Here is a 16,831-nt window from a genome sequence, read left to right as displayed (position 1 = left end):
CCCTAAACCTAACTCCTAAACCTAACTCCTAACCCTAACCCTAAACCTAACTCCTAACCCTAAACCTAACTCCTAACCCTAAACCTAACTCCTAACTCCTAAACCTAACTCCTAAACCTAACTCCTAAACCTAACTCCTAAACCTAACTCCTAACCCTAACCCTAAACCTAACTCCTAACCCTAAACCTAACTCCTAAATCCTAAACCTAACTCCTAAACCTAAACCTAACTCCTAAACCTAACTCCTAAACCTAACTCCTAAACCTAACTCCTAAATCCTAAACCTAACTCCTAAATCCTAAACCTAACTCCTAAACCTAAACCTAACTCCTAAACCTAACTCCTAAACCTAACTCCTAAACCTAACTCCTAACCCTAACCCTAAACCTAACTCCTAAACCTAACTCCTGACCCTAAACCTAACTCCTAACCCTAAACCTAACTCCTAAACCTAAATCTAACTCCTAAACCTAACTCCTAAACCTAACTCCTAACCCTAAACCTAACTCCTAAACCTAAACCTAACTCCTAACCCTAAACCTAACTCCTAAACCTAACACCTAACTCCTAAACCTAACTCCTAACCCTTAACCTAACTCCTAAACCTAACTCCTAAACCTAAACCTAACTCCTAACCCTAACCCTAAACCTAACTCCTAACCCTAAACCTAACTCCTAAACCTAACACCTAACTCCTAAACCTAACTCCTAACCCTAAGCCTAACTCCTAAACCTAACTCCTAACCCTAAACCTAACTCCTAAACCTAAACCTAACTCCTAACCCTAAACCTAACTCCTAACCCTAAACCTAACTCCTAAACCTAACACCTAACTCCTAAACCTAACTCCTAACCCTAAACCTAACTCCTAACTCCTAACCCTAAACCTAAATCCTAAACCTAACTCCTAACCCTAAACCTAACTCCTAAACCTAACTCCTGACCCTAAACCTAACTCCTAAACCTAACTCCTGACCCTAAACCTAACTCCTAAACCTAACTCCTAAACCTAACTCCTAACTCCTAAACCTAACTCCTAACCCTAAACCTAAATCCTAAACCTAACTCCTAACCCTAAACCTAACTCCTAAACCTAACTCCTAACCCTAAACCTAACTCCTAAACCTAACTCCTAACCCTAAACCTAACTCCTAAACCTAACTCCTAACCCTAAACCTAACTCCTAACCCCTAAACCTAACTCCTGACCCTAAACCTAAACCTAACTCCTAAACCTAACTCCTAACCCTAAACCTAACTCCTGACCCTAAACCTAACTCCTAAACCTAACTCCTAACCCTAAACCTAACTCCTGACCCTAAACCTAACTCCTAAACCTAACTCCTAACCCTAAACCTAACTCCTAACCCTAAACCTAACTCCTGACCCTAAACCTAACTCCTAAACCTAACTCCTAAACCTAACTCCTAACCCTAAACCTATCTCCTAACCCTAAACCTTACTCCTAACCCTAAACCTAACTCCTAAACCTAACTCCTAACCCTAACCCTAAACCTAACTCCTAACCCTAAACCTAACTCCTAACCCTAAACCTAACTCCTAACTCCTAAACCTAACTCCTAAACCTAACTCCTAAACCTAACTCCTAAACCTAACTCCTAACCCTAACCCTAAACCTAACTCCTAACCCTAAACCTATCTCCTAAATCCTAAACCTAACTCCTAAACCTAAACCTAACTCCTAAACCTAACTCCTAAACCTAACTCCTAAACCTAAACCTAACTTCTAAATCCTAAACCTAACTCCTAAACCTAAACCTAACTCCTAAACCTAACTCCTAAACCTAACTCCTAAACCTAACTCCTAAACCTAACTCCTAACCCTAACCCTAAACCTAACTCCTAACCCTAAACCTAACTCCTGACCCTAAACCTAACTCCTAACCCTAAACCTAACTCCTAACCCTAAACCTAACTCTTAAATCCTAAACCTAACTCCTAAACCTAAATCTAACTCCTAAACCTAACTCCTAAACCTAACTCCTAACCCTAAACCTAACTCCTAAACCTAAACCTAACTCCTAACCCTAACCCTAAACCTAACTCCTAACCCTAAACCTAACTCCTAAACCTAACACCTAACTCCTAAACCTAACTCCTAACCCTTAACCTAACTCCTAAACCTAACTCCTAACCCTAAACCTAACTCCTGACCCTAAACCTAACTCCTAACCCTAAACCTAACTCCTAACCCTAAACCTAACTCCTAAATCCTAAACCTAACTCCTAAACCTAAACCTAACTCCTAAACCTAACTCCTAAACCTAACTCCTAACCCTAAACCTAACTCCTAAACCTAAACCTAACTCCTAACCCTAACCCTAAACCTAACTCCTAACCCTAAACCTAACTCCTAAACCTAACACCTAACTCCTAAACCTAACTCCTAACCCTAAACCTAACTCCTAAACCTAACTCCTAACCCTAAACCTAACTCCTAAACCTAAACCTAACTCCTAACCCTAACCCTAAACCTAACTCCTAACCCTAAACCTAACTCCTAAACCTAACACCTAACTCCTAAACCTAACTCCTAACCCTAAACCTAACTCCTAAACCTAACTCCTGACCCTAAACCTAACTCCTAAACCTAACTCCTAAACCTAACTCCTAACTCCTAAACCTAACTCCTAACTCCTAACCCTAAACCTAAATCCTAAACCTAACTCCTAACCCTAAACCTAACTCCTAAACCTAACTCCTAACCCTAAACCTAACTCCTAAACCTAACTCCTAACCCTGAACCTAACTCCTAAACCTAACTCCTAACCCTAAACCTAACTCCTAACCCCTAAACCTAACTCCTAAACCTAAACCTAACTCCTAAACCTAACTCCTAACCCTAAACCTAACTCCTGACCCTAAACCTAACTCCTAAACCTAACTCCTAACCCTAAACCTAACTCCTGACCCTAAACCTAACTCCTAAACCTAACTCCTAAACCTAACTCCTGACCCTAAACCTAACTCCTGACCCTAAACCTAAACCTAACTCCTAAACCTAACTCCTAAACCTAACTCCTAACCCTAAACCTAACTCCTGACCCTAAACCTAACTCCTAAACCTATCTCCTAACCCTAAACCTAACTCCTAACCCTAAACCTAACTCCTGACCCTAAACCTAACTCCTAAACCTAACTCCTAACCCTAAACCTAACTCCTAACCCTAAACCTTACTCCTAACCCTAAACCTAACTCCTAAACCTAACTCCTAACCCTAACCCTAAACCTAACTCCTAACCCTAAACCTAACTCCTAACCCTAAACCTAACTCCTGACCCTAAACCTAACTCCTAACCCTAAACCTAACTCCTAACCCTAAACCTAACTCCTAAATCCTAAACCTAACTCCTAAACCTAAACCTAATTCCTAAACCTAACTCCTAAACCTAACTCCTAACCCTAAACCTAACTCCTAAACCTAACTCCTAACCCTAAACCTAACTCCTAACCCTAAACCTAACTCCTAAACCTAACACCTAACTCCTAAAACTAACTCCTAACCCTAAACCTAACTCCTAAACCTAACTCCTGACCCTAAACCTAACTCCTAACCCTAAACCTAACTCCTAAACCTAACTCCTAACTCCCTCCCCATGTGGGATCATTTTCCTTGTTTTACTATCCTTGTGGGGCCTTTTGGGGATTTTAGGTCCCCACAAGGATAGATGAACAAACCCAGACACACACAAACACACACACACACCGTCCCCCTCTGAGAGCAGGAAAACCAGTCACCTGGAGCTGCCAATTGCGTTGCCATAGTATCACAATCCAGGGACAATATCTTACAGTACGTTTCTATCTGTGTCTTTCCCTCTGTTTATCATCTAATTCTCTGTCTTTCTCTCTGTTTTCCATCTAATTCTCTGTCTTTCTCTCTGTTTTCCATCTAATTCTCTGTCTTTCCCTCTGTTTATCATCTAATTCTCTGTCTTTCTCTCTGTTTTCCATCTAATTCTCTGTCTTTCTCTCTGTTTTCCATCTAATTCTCTGTCTTTCCCTCTGTTTATCATCTAATTCTCTGTCTTTCTCTCTGTTTTCCATCTAATTCTCTGTCTTTCTCTCTGTTTTCCATCTAATTCTCTGTCTTTCTCTCTGTTTTCCATCTAATTCTCTGTCTTTCTCTCTGTTTTCCATCTAATTCCCTCTTGTCTTTCTCTCTGTTTTCCATCTAATTCTCTGTCTTTCTCTCTGTTTTCCATCTAATTCCCTCTTGTCTTTCTCTCTGTTTTCCATCTAATTCCCTCTTGTCTTTCTCTCTGTTTTCCATCTAATTCCCTCTGTCTTTCTCTCTGTTTTCCATCTAATTCCCTCTTGTCTTTCTCTCTGTTTTCCATCTAATTCTCTGTCTTTCTCTCTGTTTTCCATCTAATTCCCTCTTGTCTTTCTCTCTGTTTTCCATCTAATTCCCTCTCTGTCAGTGAATAAGCGACAGACATAATGATGTGGAACTACCACAGTTTAACCTCAGATGCCCCTGACCTGTGTGCTCTATACTGAAGGTTTAACCCTGTGGCTTCACACTGCTAGCTGCTAGCTCCAGTTTAATCAAGAGTTTGCAAGTATGGACCTGTGATGTTTTTTGTTATTTTGTATATATTTACTATCCCTTTGGAACAGTGAACCTTAGAGAATAAATAAGAAACCTGCACGCTGCTCTTGATAGTATCGCTGCTCTTGATAGTATCACTGCTCTTGATAGTATCACTGCTCTTGATAGTATCCCTGCTCTTGATAGTATCACTGCTCTTGATAGTATCGCTGCTCTTGATAGTATCACTGATCTTGATAGTATCACTGCTCTTGATAGTATCACTGCTCTTGATAGTATCGCTGCTCTTGATAGTATCACTGCTCTTGATAGTATCACTGCTCTTGATAGTATCACTGCTCTTGATAGTATCACTGCTCTTGATAGTATCACTGATCTTGATAGTATCACTGCTCTTGATAGTATCCCTGCTCTTGGTAGTATCACTGCTCTTGATAGTATCACTGCTCTTGATAGTATCACTGCTCTTGATAGTATCACTGCTCTTGATAGTATCACTGCTCTTGATAGTATCACTGCTCTTGATAGTATCGCTGCTCTTTATTAAGCTTCATGTATTGGCCTCAAGGCCTTCCTCAGAGTTTTTTGTAATTTATTTTTGTTACCGTGCACCTGCAACAAAGATGGCTCAAATGTGTGAGTGCCTTTTTAAATTTTGAATTGTAAACCTTTGGAATACATTGGGCAAATTGTAACCATTGAAAGTCACACCAGATTATCGGCACGTGATCTCTCGTTAAACCACCAATACGCTCTAAAATTACCCATATACAGTGCCTTGCGAAAGTATTCGGCCCCCTTGAACTTTGCAAACATTTTTTGCCACATTTCAGGCTTCAAACATAAAGATATAAAACTGTATTTTTTTGTGAAGAATCAACAACAAGTGGGACACAATCATGAAGTGGAACGACATTTATTGGATATTTCAAACTTTTTGAACAAATCAAAAACTGAAAAATTGGCCGTGCAAAATTATTCATCCCCTTTACTTTCAGTGCAGCAAACTCTCTCCAGAAGTTCAGTGAGGATCTCTGAATGATCCAATGTTGACCTAAATGACTAATGATGATAAATACAATCCACCTGTGTGTAATCAAGTCTCCATATAAATGCACCTGCACTGTGATAGTCTCAGAGGTCCGTTAAAAGCGCAGAGAGCATCATGAAGAACAAGGAACACACCAGGCAGGTCCGAGATACTGTTGTGAAGAAGTTTAAAGCCGGATTTGGATACAAAAATATTTCCCAAGCTTTAAACATCCCAAGGAGCACTGTGCAAGCGATAATATTGAAATGGAAGGAGTATCAGACCACTGCAAATCTACCAAGACCTGGCCGTCCCTCTAAACTTTCAGCTCATACAAGGAGAAGACTGATCAGAGATGCAGCCAAGAGGCCCATGATCACTCTGGATGAACTGCAGAGATCTACAGCTGAGGTGGGAGACTCTGTCCATAGGACAACAATCAGTCGTATATTGCACAAATCTGGCCTTTATGGAAGAGTGGCAAGAAGAAAGCCATTTCTTAAAGATATCCATAAAAAGTGTTGTTTAAAGTTTGCCACAAGCCACCTGGGAGACACACCAAACATGTGGAAGAAGGTGCTCTGGTCAGATGAAACCAAAATTGAACTTTTTGGCAACAATGCAAAACGTTATGTTTGGCGTAAAAGCAACACAGCTCATCACCCTGAACACACCATCCCCACTGTCAAACATGGTGGTGGCAGCATCATGGTTTGGGCCTGCTTTTCTTCAGCAGGGACAGGGAAGATGGTTAAAATTGATGGGAAGATGGATGGAGCCAAATACAGGACCATTCTGGAAGAAAACCTGATGGAGTCTGCAAAAGACCTGAGACTGGGACGGAGATTTGTCTTCCAACAAGACAATGATCCAAAACATAAAGCAAAATCTACAATGGAATGGTTTAAAAATAAACATATCCAGGTGTTAGAATGGCCAAGTCAAAGTCCAGACCTGAATCCAATCGAGAATCTGTGGAAAGAACTGAAAACTGCTGTTCACAAATGCTCTCCATCCAACCTCACTGAGCTCGAGCTGTTTTGCAAGGAGGAATGGGAAAGAATTTCAGTCTCTCGATGTGCAAAACTGATAGAGACATACCCCAAGCGACTTACAGCTGTAATCGCAGCAAAAGGTGGCGCTACAAAGTATTAACTTAAGGGGGCTGAATAATTTTGCACGCCCAATTTTTTAGTTTTTGATTTGTTAAAAAAGTTTGAAATATCCAATAAATGTCGTTCCACTTCATGATTGTGTCCCACTTGTTGTTGATTCTTCACAAAAAAATACAGTTTTATATCTTTATGTTTGAAGCCTGAAATGTGGCAAAAGGTCAAGGGGGCCGAATACTTTCGCAAGGCACTGTATATGAACTCAATTGCAACCATCATTGGCCAGCGATTTATCGCTCCCTAAAGCGGATAAGGAGGTCATCTTTTAGTCTTGATCGCGGGCAACATTTTTCAAGACTACTTTGTACTCTGATTGGTATATTGTCATCGTGTCTTCTCCTGCTCCTCCCCTCCAACTACTTACCACCGGTCCTGGGATTCATCATTACCTACACCTGGCACTCATCATTACGCACACCTGGTACTCATCATTACGCTCACCTGGGACTCATCATTACGCTGACCTGGTCCTCATCATTACACTCACCTGGCACTCATCATTACACTCACCTGGCACTCATCATTACGCACACCTGGCACTCATCATTACGCACACCTGGCACTCATCATTACGCTCACCTGGGACTCATCATTACGCTCACCTGGTCCTCATCATTACACTCACCTGGCACTCATCATTACGCACACCTGGCACTCATCATTACGCTCACCTGGTCCTCATCATTACACTCACCTGGCACTCATCATTACGCACACCTGGCACTCATCATTACGCACACCTGGCACTCATCATTACGCTCACCTGGCACTCATCATTATGCTCACCTGGTACTCATCATTACGCACACCTGGCACTCATCATTACGCACACCTGGCACTCATCATTACGCTCACCTGGCACTCATCATTATGCTCACCTGGTACTCATCATTACGCACACCTGGCACTCATCATTACGCACACCTGGCCCTCATCAATACGCTCACCTGCTAATCATTATAATTCACACCTGGCACTCATCATTACGCACACCTGCTAATCATTATGATTCACACCTGGACTTTATTACCTTCATCATTTCCTCCCCTTTATATGTCCCTCTATTATGTTCACTCACCAGTTGGTAGTAGTCTTGTGTACCGGCGTGAAGCCGCATGAAATTGTCTCGTTCCTGGTTTTGTTGTTTTATTAAACGTTTCACCTGCTTCCTGCTTGCTGACTCACAGCTCCATTATTACACATTATTACACATTACAACAATTTAATCCTACTTAATGAGCAGACTAAGGGTGATTTAGTTCTACTTTATGAGCAGACTAGGGGTGATTTAGTTCTACTTCATGAGCAGACTAGGGGTGATTTAGTTCTACTTCATGAGCAGACTACGGGTGATTTAGTTCTACTTCATGAGCAGACTAAGGTTGATTTAGTTCTACTTTATGAGCAGACTAATGGCGATTTAGTTCTACTTCATGAGCAGACTAAGGGTGATTTAGTTTCTACTTTATGAGCAGACTACGGGTGATTTAGTTCTACTTCATGAGCAGACTAAGGGCGATTTAGGTCTACTTTATGAGTAGACTAAGGGTGATTTAGTTCTACTTTATGAGCAGACTAAGGGTGATTTAGGTCTACTTCATGAGCAGACTAAGGTTGATTTAGTTCTACTTCATGAGCAGACTAAGGGGCGATTTAGTTCTACTTCATGAGCAGACTAAGGGTGATTTAGTTCTACTTCATGAGGAGACTAAGGGTGATTTAGTTCTACTTTATGAGCAGACTAAGGGTGATTTAGTTCTACTTTATGAGCAGACTAAGGGTGATTTAGTTCTACTTTATGAGCAGACTAAGGGGCGATTTAGTTCTACTTCATGAGCAGACTAAGTTGGGATTTAGTTCTACTTCATGAGCAGACTAAGGGTGATTTAGTCTTACTTCATGAGCAGACTAAGGGTGATTTAGTTCTACTTCATGAGGAGACTAAAAGGTGTTTTATCTATTTGACAATTAACAATCAAGTTTTTCCTTGTTTACCACATCAGATCTACTGTGGAAATGTGCCCGAGACGTATGAACAGAAAATAAAAATGTTGATGGTGTTTCTAATTTTCAGAGTAACAACTCGACGAACACTATGGAAGCTTAAATTAAGTTTATTCGTCCATTGGGTCAATGCAGTTGAATCAGACGACAGCATATTCACACAAGCACTGATATTTAACTATGCCGAGTCTCCTCCTACACATCTGAACAGCCAGTGCATCTCTGTTGCCAGACAGAACCTGAGTGATATCTGTTCTTCCTCACTTCATCTGACCTGACCTCTACCCCAAAGTGCTCACTCCTCCCCAACTCAAGGCTGTTATGGTGACTGGTACCAGACTGTGTCTCTTCTCCTCCCACAGGATCCCTCCCATAGGATCCCTGATGGCTAACAATAACATATCGTGACATAATGTAAACGTTATACATTACCCTCTCTTCCTCAGTGACATGAATAATTATATTTCATATTCTCAGAACAATGTAGCCTACTCATAATATTTTATGCCTTTCCAGTTGATTTAATCCATTAAATTCAACTGTCTTTAAAATACAATTATCAAGATCATGGGTAAAATATCTCTGGACAGTCCATATTTGAAATGTGTAACTATATAAATCAAGGAAATTGTGATATTAGATTATTTTGCCATTTAAGCATTGCCTCACGTCAGATGGCGTCACTCCTATGCGACACTCGTCCCTCAACCGATCTGTCTTGTAGGTCATGGAACTCATCTCTAAAAAGTCTGATCCACCTAACACTAGCTATGAAAATCACTCCGCCCTCAGTAGCTATGACAGTCTGACTACTGTGGGAAACCTGCCACAGCTAGCAGCCTGTTTGAATGGCCATACGGTAGCTAGCTAGTTTGCCGGGTCGTTGATGAAGTTGTACGGCACCAAGGTTATGGGACTGTTCTCAGAAATCAGCATGTATCTGACTCTGACAGCTGGCACTGTGCCTCACTATGGTCTTTATTTTACTCCTATTATTATCTATCCTGATGTCTAGTCACTTTACCCTGCCTTCATGTACACATCTACCTCAAATACCTTATTATTATCTATCCTGATGCCTGGTCACTTTACCTTCATGTACACATCTACCTCAAATACCTTATTATTATCTATCCTGATGCCTAGTCACTTTACCCTGCCTTCATCTACAGATACCTTATTATTATCTATCCTGATGTCTAGTCACTTTACCCTGCCTTCATGTACATATCTACCTCAAATACTTTATTATTATCTACACTGATGTCTAGTCACATGACCCTGCCTTCATGTACTGTACACGTGTTAGTTACTATGTTGGGGATTTATTTTTACTCTGCATCGTTGGGAAAGGTTTGTGAGAACCTGAGTGGTGCACTGGTCTAAGACACATCTCAGTGCAAGAGGCGGTACTGCAGCACCTGGCTCGAATCCAGGCTGCATCACATCGACCGTAGCCGTGATTGAGAATCCCATAGAGCAGCACACAATTGGCCCAGCGTCGTCCGGGTTTGGCTGGGGGAAGCCGTCATTGTAAATAAGAATTTGTTCTTAACTGACTTGTCTAGTTAAATAAAGGTTAAATACATTTTGGGGGTTTTAGGCTGGGTATCTGTAAAGCACCTTGTGACCACTGCTGATGTAAAAATGTCTTTATAAAATACATTTGACTGATTTATTGACCTGGCACTGGACAACAAAATGGACTCTTCCAGGCACAGATCTAGGATTAACAGCTTGCCCTTCACAATCCCTAACCGTTAGGGAAGAACAATGAAGCTGACCTGACAAGTGTCTAGGGTCAACTGACTCTGGGATGAGTGGAGTGGGAGAAGGAGGCTCAATGGCTGCTCCATCACCCTCTGACCTCAGTCTCCGGCCTCTGACCCTGTGTCCATTTTCTCCCCTGCTTTTTCTGCTGCAGGGACGTGTGGCCGTTCCGCCACTCTTTAAAACTCCACCCCTCTCTAAGGTAAATTTGTGTGGTCACTGGTCCAACACTTGGAACCACCCCTCACCCATTGGGGTTCCTTCATAAACTGTCACTCATTGGTCTCCATCTCTCATCTCCCTAAGTTACACATCACGTGTTGTTGTCACCGTTGCTGTATGTTGTCATTCTTTGTGGTGTTTCTTCGCTTCCTCATTGTGATGACATTAGGTGGCTGCCGTTTCTCTCCACGTGTATGATAAGAGACTTGACTGTAGACTTTGACTAATTTCTCTCTCTCTCTCTCTCTCTCTCTCTTCCTCTCACTGCCTCGCTCTATTTCTCTCTCCACCTCTCTCTCTCTCTCTCTCTCTCTCTCTCTATCTCTCTCTCTCTCTCTCTCTCAGGAAGGGCAGCAGTGGAGAGGGCAGTAGGGAGGGAGAGCTAGAAGACCTGGATGAAGATGAACCCTCTTCTCCAGTCAACACAGCCCAGCTTCGCTCCACACAGGCGTCTGAGCCACCTCCTCCCCTTTAAGAACTAAATGCCCTTCCCCTTTAAACCCCCATCTGTACATTGCCTCTCTCCCATTAAATATATAATGTTCTTATGTTCCTGTCCCTCTTCATCATTCCCTGATCTCACCTCACTCCGTCATCGTGTGTAATTACCCAAAGAAACACAGAGAACTCCGACAGCACTGGAGACCGTACTCATGGGTTGTTCACTGGTAAACTCAAGACTACTGGAATCTCTACTGTCTGTCTCTGTCTGTCTGTCTGTCTGTCTGTCTGTCTGTCTGTCTGTCTGTCTGTCTGTCTGTCTGTCGCCATGATGTCACTGTGAAGAAGAGGACTTGCGTTTTGTTTTGTTATGTTTTGATGTCACAATCAATGACAAACGTCATCACCGTTCAGAGACTCTATTGAGTCATCCTTCACAGTGATGGACAATAGGGTCCCTAACAGCCTCTTGAGTCATCCTTCACAGTGATGGACAATAGGTTCCCTAACAGCCTCTTGAGGCATCCTTCACAGTCATGGACAATAGGGTCCCTAACAGCCTCTTGAGGCATCCTTCACAGTGATGGACAATAGGGTCCCTAATAGCCTCTTGAGTCATCCTTCACAGTGATGGACAATAGGTTCCCTAACAGCCTCTTGAGGCATCCTTCACAGTCATGGACAATAGGTTCCCTAACAGCCTCTTGAGGCATCCTTCACAGTCATGGACAATAGGTGTTGTACATAGATCAGAAATGTGTCGGTCGGTATCATGTCAATGTTGTTGTCTAGCTAGCTCACCCATACATGCTAAGCTGTTAACATAAACCTTCCACACACAGTGCCGTCAGAAGCCTTGTTGAACTGGTTGATTGGTTGTGAACACACACACACACACACACACACACACACACACACACACACACACACCCCAGGTGCTCACCACAGGGTGCTGAGGCTTTGATTGGTTCCATAGATCCGCTGCTTTGGTAATATTTACCCTGATAATTAACAGAAATCAGCTTCCAGGAACCATTATTAGCATAACTCAAACACACACACGCACACACCCACACACACAGACGTATGGATATACACACACACACACACACACACAGACGTACGGATATACACACACACACACAGACGTATGGATATACACACACACACACACACACACACAGACGTACGGATATACACACACACACACACACATAAACAGACACACACACACACACACACCTCCGTTTGACCTCCAGTCGACAGGCCATGTCACAGGCTGTCGTCTTGTCTTCATCTCTGTTGCTCTCATCTTCTCCTCTAACGCATCCTCTTCTCCCATTAACACTTTCTCCTTCTTCCATCACTGCTATATCTGACTCAGAAACCGTGTGCGTGTGTGTGATTGATTATCTCCAGTCGGGCTGTGATCAGTAATCAGAGGCAGAGCATCTTTCAGAACTTTAGTAGCTGTCATGGTGTGTTTCATTGTTTGGTCGTGAGTAGCACCAACAGCTGAAGAGAGGAGACTGTTAAGTCACTCTGTCTGTCTGTCTGTCTGTCTGGCTGGCTGTCTCTCTCTCTCTCTCTCTCTCTCTCTCTCTGGAAGTGTGTTGTCACTTTCACAGCTCTGCCAGGGACCATTACAATATGGTGACTAGGATCACCACTAGCAACAACAACGTCTCTATATTCACAACAACACAATCCCTACATCTCTTCAGATTTGATGCAATTCTATTGTGCAAAACACTCCATTGAGGACTGATAGGAGATCACAGCGTATAAATTAAGGGTCAATAGCACTTCTGAACTGAGGCTCTGATTTAAGCCTCTCAGGCAGGGATTCAATCCGATCGCCTCTTTTAGGCTATGCACCTTTTTAAAGGCAATGTCCCCCATGTTCGCGGTGAGCACATTCATGTTCAACGCCGCATATGTCGGCTCAATCAGAAATTACCTTTAAATGTCGAGCAAACTAATAAAGCAGATCTAACCGCTGATTGGATAGAATGCCAGGGGGCTCAATTTGAAAAACGACGAATTGTCTGTGCACACAAGCAATTTATTTACCTTTAAAAATGTTCCCTGTCATTTTAGTCATGCAACCTTTATATGCAGTATGGAACAGCTGAGGATTTCAGCAGATCTGTGATTAATGCGGCTTTTAAAGGTTCACGAAATGCCTTTCTTGCCACCTCTAAACCGACAATGTAGTAATCAATAACAAAGTGTGTGTGTGTGTGTGTGTGTGTGTGTGTGTGTGTGTGTGTGTGTGTGTGTGTGTGTGTGTGTGTGTGTGTGTGTGTGTGTGTGTGTGTGTGTGTGTGTGTGATCTTTATCACAGAGGACAGCTGTTGATCTGGTCGGAGAGGACACGTTCAGCACTGCCTGTTAATGAGTCCTATTGTGTAAAAATTAGTCCTAGTGTGTGTGTTGGACTGTCAGTGTGTGTGACTGTGCAGGGCCCTGTCAGTGTGCATAGAGACAGTGAAAAAATAAACCACAAGGGTCAACTCAGATAGTCCGTGTTGTTCAGCGGTTGTATGGCTTGGGGATAGAAACTGTTCAGGGGCCTGTTGGTGTCAGATTTCATGCACCGGTACCGTGCGGAAGCAGAGAGAACAGTCTATGGGTTGGCTGGAGTCGTTGACGCTTTTCCGGGCCTTCATTTCACACCACCTGATATTTGGTCCTGGATGGCAGAGAGCTCGGCCCTAGTGATGTACTGGGCTAGCTGCACCACCCTCTGTAGCGCCATGCGATCAGGGGCGGTGCTATTACCATACCAGGCGGTGATGCAGCCAGTCAAGATGCTCTCGATGGTGTAGCTGTATAAATTCTTGAGGATTTGAGGGCCCACGCCAAATCTTTTCAACCTCCTGAGGGGGAAGAGGCGCTGTTGCTCCTTCTTCATGACTGTGCGCGTGTGTAGACCATGTTAATTCCTTAGTGATTTGGACAACGAGGACAATCTCACGTTGGCCTCAGAGAGCGAGATCACCAAATCTTCAGGGTCGGTTGGCAACCCTCACACCCGTCACAAATGTTGTTATTGTTGAAGCGTTCATAAAATGCACTGAGTTGGTCTTGTAGAGAGGCATCGCTGGGTAATGGACTGCAGCCCTTGCAACATACTGCGGGCGTCAGAGCCTGTGAAACATGATTCCACCTATATTGTCCTTTTGCTCGTTTGATGACTGCAGTGGTCATAGCGGAACTTCTTCTACTTGTTCCTGTCCTCAGCCGTAGCTACAGGGTTGTCTGGGATAAGTAATGTTCCTGTCCTCAGCCGTAGCTACAGGGTTGTCTGGGATAAGTAATGTTCCTGTCCTCAGCCGTAGCTACAGGGTTGTCTGGGATAAGTAATATTCCTGTCCTCAGCCGTAGCTACAGGGTTGTCTGGGATAAGTAATGTTCCTGTCCTCAGCTGTAGCTACAGGGTTGTCTGGGATAAGTAATATTCCTGTCATCAGCTGTAGCCTCCGGGTTGTCTGGGATAAGTAATATTCCTGTCCTCAGCTGTAGCCTCCGGGTTGTCTGGGATAAGTAATGTTCCTGTCCTCAGCTGTAGCTACAGGGTTGTCTGGGATAAGTAATATTCCTGTCCTCAGCTGTAGCCTCCGGGTTGTCTGGGATAAGTAATGTTCCTGTCCTCAGCTGTAGCTACAGGGTTGTCTGGGATAAGTAATATTCCTGTCCTCAGCTGTAGCTACAGGGTTGTCTGGGATAAGTAATATTCCTGTCCTCAGCTGTAGCTACAGGGTTGTCTGGGATAAGTAATATTCCTGTCCTCAGCTGTAGCTACAGGGTTGTCTGGGATAAGTAATATTCCTGTCCTCAGCTGTAGCTACAGGGTTGTCTGGGATAAGTAATATTCCTGTCCTCAGCTGTAGCTACAGGGTTGTCTGGGATAAGTAATATTCCTGTCCTCAGCTGTAGCTACAGGGTTGTCTGGGATAAGTAATATTCCTGTCCTCAGCTGTAGCTACAGGGTTGTCTGGGATAAATAATATTCCTGTCCTCAGCTGTAGCTACAAGGTTGTCTGGGATAAGTAATATTCCTGTCCTCAGCTGTAGCTACAGGGTTGTCTGGGATAAGTAATATTCCTGTCCTCAGCTGTAGCTACAGGGTTGTCTGGGATAAGTAATATTCCTGTCCTCAGCTGTAGCTACAGGGTTGTCTGGGATAAGTAATGTTCCTGTCCTCAGCTGTAGCTACAGGGTTGTCTGGGATAAGTAATGTTCCTGTCCTCAGCCGTAGCTACAGGGTTGTCTGGGATAAGTAATATTCCTGTCCTCAGCTGTAGCTACAGGGTTGTCTGGGATAAGTAATATTCCTGTCCTCAGCTGTAGCTACAGGGTTGTCTGGGATAAGTAATATTCCTGTCCTCAGCTGTAGCTACAGGGTTGTCTGGGATAAGTAATATTCCTGTCCTCAGCTGTAGCTACAGGGTTGTCTGGGATAAGTAATATTCCTGTCCTCAGCTGTAGCTACAGGGTTGTCTGGGATAAGTAATATTCCTGTCCTCAGCTGTAGCTACAGGGTTGTCTGGGATAAGTAATATTCCTGTCCTCAGCTGTAGCTACAGGGTTGTCTGGGATAAGTAATATTCCTGTCCTCAGCTGTAGCTACAGGGTTGTCTGGGATAAGTAATGTTCCTGTCGTCAGCCGTAGCTACAGGGTTGTCTGGGATAAGTAATATTCCTGTCCTCAGCTGTAGCTACAGGGTTGTCTGGGATAAGTAATATTCCTGTCCTCAGCTGTAGCTACAGGGTTGTCTGGGATAAGTAATATTCCTGTCCTCAGCTGTAGCTACAGGGTTGTCTGGGATAAGTAATATTCCTGTCCTCAGCTGTAGCTACAGGGTTGTCTGGGATAAGTAATGTTCCTGTCCTCAGCTGTAGCCTCCGGGTTGTCTGGGATAAGTAATATTCCTGTCCTCAGCTGTAGCTACAGGGTTGTCTGGGATAAGTAATATTCCTGTCCTCAGCTGTAGCTACAGGGTTGTCTTGGATAAGTAATGTTCCTGTCGTCAGCCGTAGCTACAGGGTTGTCTGGGATAAGTAATATTCCTGTCCTCAGCTGTAGCTACAGGGTTGTCTGGGATAAGTAATATTCCTGTCCTCAGCTGTAGCTACAGGGTTGTCTGGGATAAGTAATATTCCTGTCCTCAGCTGTAGCTACAGGGTTGTCTGGGATAAGTAATGTTCCTGTCCTCAGCTGTAGCTACAGGGTTGTCTGGGATAAGTAATGTTCCTGTCCTCAGCTGTAGCTACAGGGTTGTCTTGGATAAGTAATGTTCCTGTCGTCAGCCGTAGCTACAGGGTTGTCTGGGATAAGTAATATTCCTGTCCTCAGCTGTAGCTACAGGGTTGTCTGGGATAAGTAATATTCCTGTCCTCAGCTGTAGCTACAGGGTTGTCTGGGATAAGTAATGTTCCTGTCCTCAGCTGTAGCTACAGGGTTGTCTGGGATAAGCAATGTTCCTGTCCTCAGCTGTAGCTACAGGGTTGTCTGGGATAAGTAATGTTCCTGTCGTCAGCCGTAGCCTCCGGGTTGTCTGGGATAAGTAATGTTCCTGTCGTCAGCCGTAGCTACAGGGTTGTCTGGG

The 16,831-nt window shown here is 43.4% G+C and overlaps 1 protein-coding gene across 1 annotated transcript in view; it reads left to right on the top strand.

The window, feature by feature from the left end:
* The window catches only part of LOC139419404 (calcium/calmodulin-dependent protein kinase kinase 1-like), a 112,097-nt gene extending 100,847 nt beyond the window's left edge, over nucleotides 1-11,250 (top strand). Inside the window, exons 15-16 of the mRNA XM_071169351.1 lie at nucleotides 10,708-10,755; nucleotides 11,121-11,250. Coding sequence (XP_071025452.1) covers nucleotides 10,708-10,755; nucleotides 11,121-11,250 — 178 coding nt within the window. The remainder of the gene's footprint in view (nucleotides 1-10,707; nucleotides 10,756-11,120) is intronic.
* The last annotated feature ends 5,581 nt before the right edge of the window (nucleotides 11,251-16,831 follow it).

Source organism: Oncorhynchus clarkii, chromosome 10 (genome assembly GCF_045791955.1).
Source record: "Oncorhynchus clarkii lewisi isolate Uvic-CL-2024 chromosome 10, UVic_Ocla_1.0, whole genome shotgun sequence".
Taxonomy (NCBI): domain Eukaryota; kingdom Metazoa; phylum Chordata; class Actinopteri; order Salmoniformes; family Salmonidae; genus Oncorhynchus; species Oncorhynchus clarkii.
This window is presented reverse-complemented; position numbering and strand designations above follow the sequence as displayed.